The sequence below is a fragment of the Fulmarus glacialis genome, unplaced genomic scaffold (assembly GCF_000690835.1).
Source record: "Fulmarus glacialis isolate BGI_N327 unplaced genomic scaffold, ASM69083v1 scaffold14310, whole genome shotgun sequence".
NCBI classification, from domain to species: Eukaryota; Metazoa; Chordata; class Aves; order Procellariiformes; family Procellariidae; genus Fulmarus; species Fulmarus glacialis.
In genome coordinates, this window is record NW_009189666.1 from 1,031 (window position 1) to 3,379 (window position 2,349).

General features: G+C 53.7%; 1 protein-coding gene across 1 annotated transcript in view; it reads right to left on the bottom strand.

Annotated features, from left to right (window-relative positions):
• Positions 1–950: 950 nt before the first annotated feature.
• Positions 951–2,349, bottom strand: part of CASC3 (cancer susceptibility candidate 3) — a gene marked incomplete at its 5' end in the record, with an annotated part of 10,357 nt that continues 8,958 nt past the window's right edge. The window contains 2 exons of the mRNA XM_009583000.1: positions 951–992; positions 1,910–2,032. Coding sequence (XP_009581295.1) covers positions 951–992; positions 1,910–2,032 — 165 coding nt within the window. The remainder of the gene's footprint in view (positions 993–1,909; positions 2,033–2,349) is intronic.

The window sequence follows — 2,349 nt, forward strand, 5'->3', positions numbered from 1 at the left end:
CTTCCACAGCAGCAACACCCAAGTGCTAGGAGCAAATCACTCCTCTGCTTGCCCTGTCTAGCTGGTTTGTCTGCTGGCAGGGCTGTTCTGGCAGCGCCGAGGTGCCTGGACGCCCATAAACCTCCCGCTCTGCCGCTGGTTTGGCAGAGGTGCAGGAGGCGGGTGGAAATCGCCCCCTGCTCTGCAAGGTGTGCTTGTGGAAGGGGGTTGCCCCATGCTCGTGCACACGGATTCCCATCTGGTGTGAGCTGACAGCTTGCACACACACGGACAGAAACTGCCAACGACACAAGTTACCAACAGGGCTCGTTCGGAAAAAGAAACGGGAGGAGCTTCTAAATTAAGTGGTCACTGCACAGCCAGCACGTTCCTGACAGACTCCTATCGCTCAGCTGCCCTTCCTATGCTTAAACAATGGCAGAAATAAACTTGCTAATTTAAAAAGAGAATTGAAATGAATTAACTTATCAGCTGTCTCCACGGGGGGCAGGGGATGTTACATTCCGGTTAGCCAGACAAACAAATTCAAAATACCCAAAAGAAACAAATCAGCTTTACTGAAGGAGCTGGTTCATTTCTTAAATAAAAACAGAGACCACAATCAAGCCAGTCAAGTTTAACATCCTAGAGAGGGAAAAGGGCAGACGTTTAGTAAAAGAGAGAAGTTGCGAGAACTTGTGGCCAAGGACCGACTCTGGGGGTTGATTCTTCGGTGACCTCTGTGCCCCAGTGAGGGAGAGGGAAGGAGGGCAGATCAGCAGCGGCGAGATGGTTTTCGGGAGGGCACCGGTAAAACCAGAGAGGGAAGGTGCCTGGCCCTGAGCACAAGACGGTGCAGCTGACTTCATCCCGCTGCCTCACCTACGCACAGGGAAGGAGCCTTTCCTGAGAAGAAGCTTCCTCCTTGCTGAGGTGCCGGGTCTGGCGTTGGGATTCCCACGGCCACATCCCTACGTGTTGCTCCTCTCCTTTGACTTTTCACCTTTGCTGTCCTGGTGGGGAAGAGGAAAAAGAAGCAGAGGTTTAGGCGACCCCACCACAAAGGCTGCACGGGGGTTGTGGCACTATTGCCAGGGTCCTGCGAGCAAACACCCTCCACACCTGGGTGCCAAAATGCAACCACCGCCTGCCCGCACCTCCAGCTTCCTCCGTGCCCACTCTGGGCACAACCAGCTCCCTTCAGCCAAGCTCTCCTCAAATATTTGTCCATTGCGAGGCCTTTCAAAGGGCACCTCGAGCAGGCTATCTCGCGGTGGATTTACAAGTGCTGCATGTTTCCCAGCCCTCTACCGCACCGCACGCCACCTCCCCGCGTACAGGGAAACAACCGGCACATGCCTGCCCGGGTCTGGGCTTGCCACGATTCAGGCTCGTTCAGCTCCCATACGCTAAGCAAGGTATTAAAAAGGAAACGAAACACACACGTGGCACTCTGGCGCGCACACACACGCACAGCTCACAGCACCGGAGCGAGGAAACCATTCCCAGCGCAGAGAAACGGCTCTCATCTCCGGAAAGCCTTTAAGTCTGCTGCCTGAATTATCTACTAAGGTCTCGACATTTATTCTTCCAAAGAAGTCACTGCCTTCTAGCTTAGGACTGGATTTTTCTCTCTCTAAAGTGTTCTGTTTTCTACCCTGAGCAAATGAAAAAAAAAAAAAGCAAGAGTCAACTTTGGACTTACTTTTTACGTGGGTTTAGTTTTAAAGTATTTAGAAATTCAAATTAACTGGAGCCCTGCTTACCACCTGCAACGAGAAGCTGATGTTTGGGACATGTCAAAGATTAGACAGTTTAAGATTTCCTTGGAACAACGTATTTTTTGGATGGGAGAGGGAGACTGCAGCATCGTGCACACCCCAACGGTACAGCATCACACGCGCGCAGACTCACGCCGATGGGACGGTACCTCAGGAGGCGGTGGCTTGATAGTCACAGGCTGGGACGTCCTTCGAGGTGGAGAAGGCTTGGGCTGCACTTGCTGCTGGACAGTGTTGTAGTACGTGACTCCTCCATACACCTGGGACTGGGCCTGCATTCCCCAGAAAGCAGAAGGGTCAGTGCTCTTCACTGTGGGGGGGGCGCAGAAAGCTGCATCCCCCTGCGAGAGCACCACGTGTCTCAAGACAGCCTTCACAGCACACAACTGGGCTGTGAAAAGATGCCACCACCTAGCACCGAAGGTGAGTAGCCACAGGGGGATGGGGGTTGATTTGTGCTGTGCTCCCCAAAGCTACAAAAAGCAGCAGCACTTACAACTCCCGGAGGACCCTCGCCTACCCCTGCTCTCGGCAGGGCGGGCAGGTACAGGCTGCCGCAAACCGCCGCCACCCTGGACTGAAGATTGTG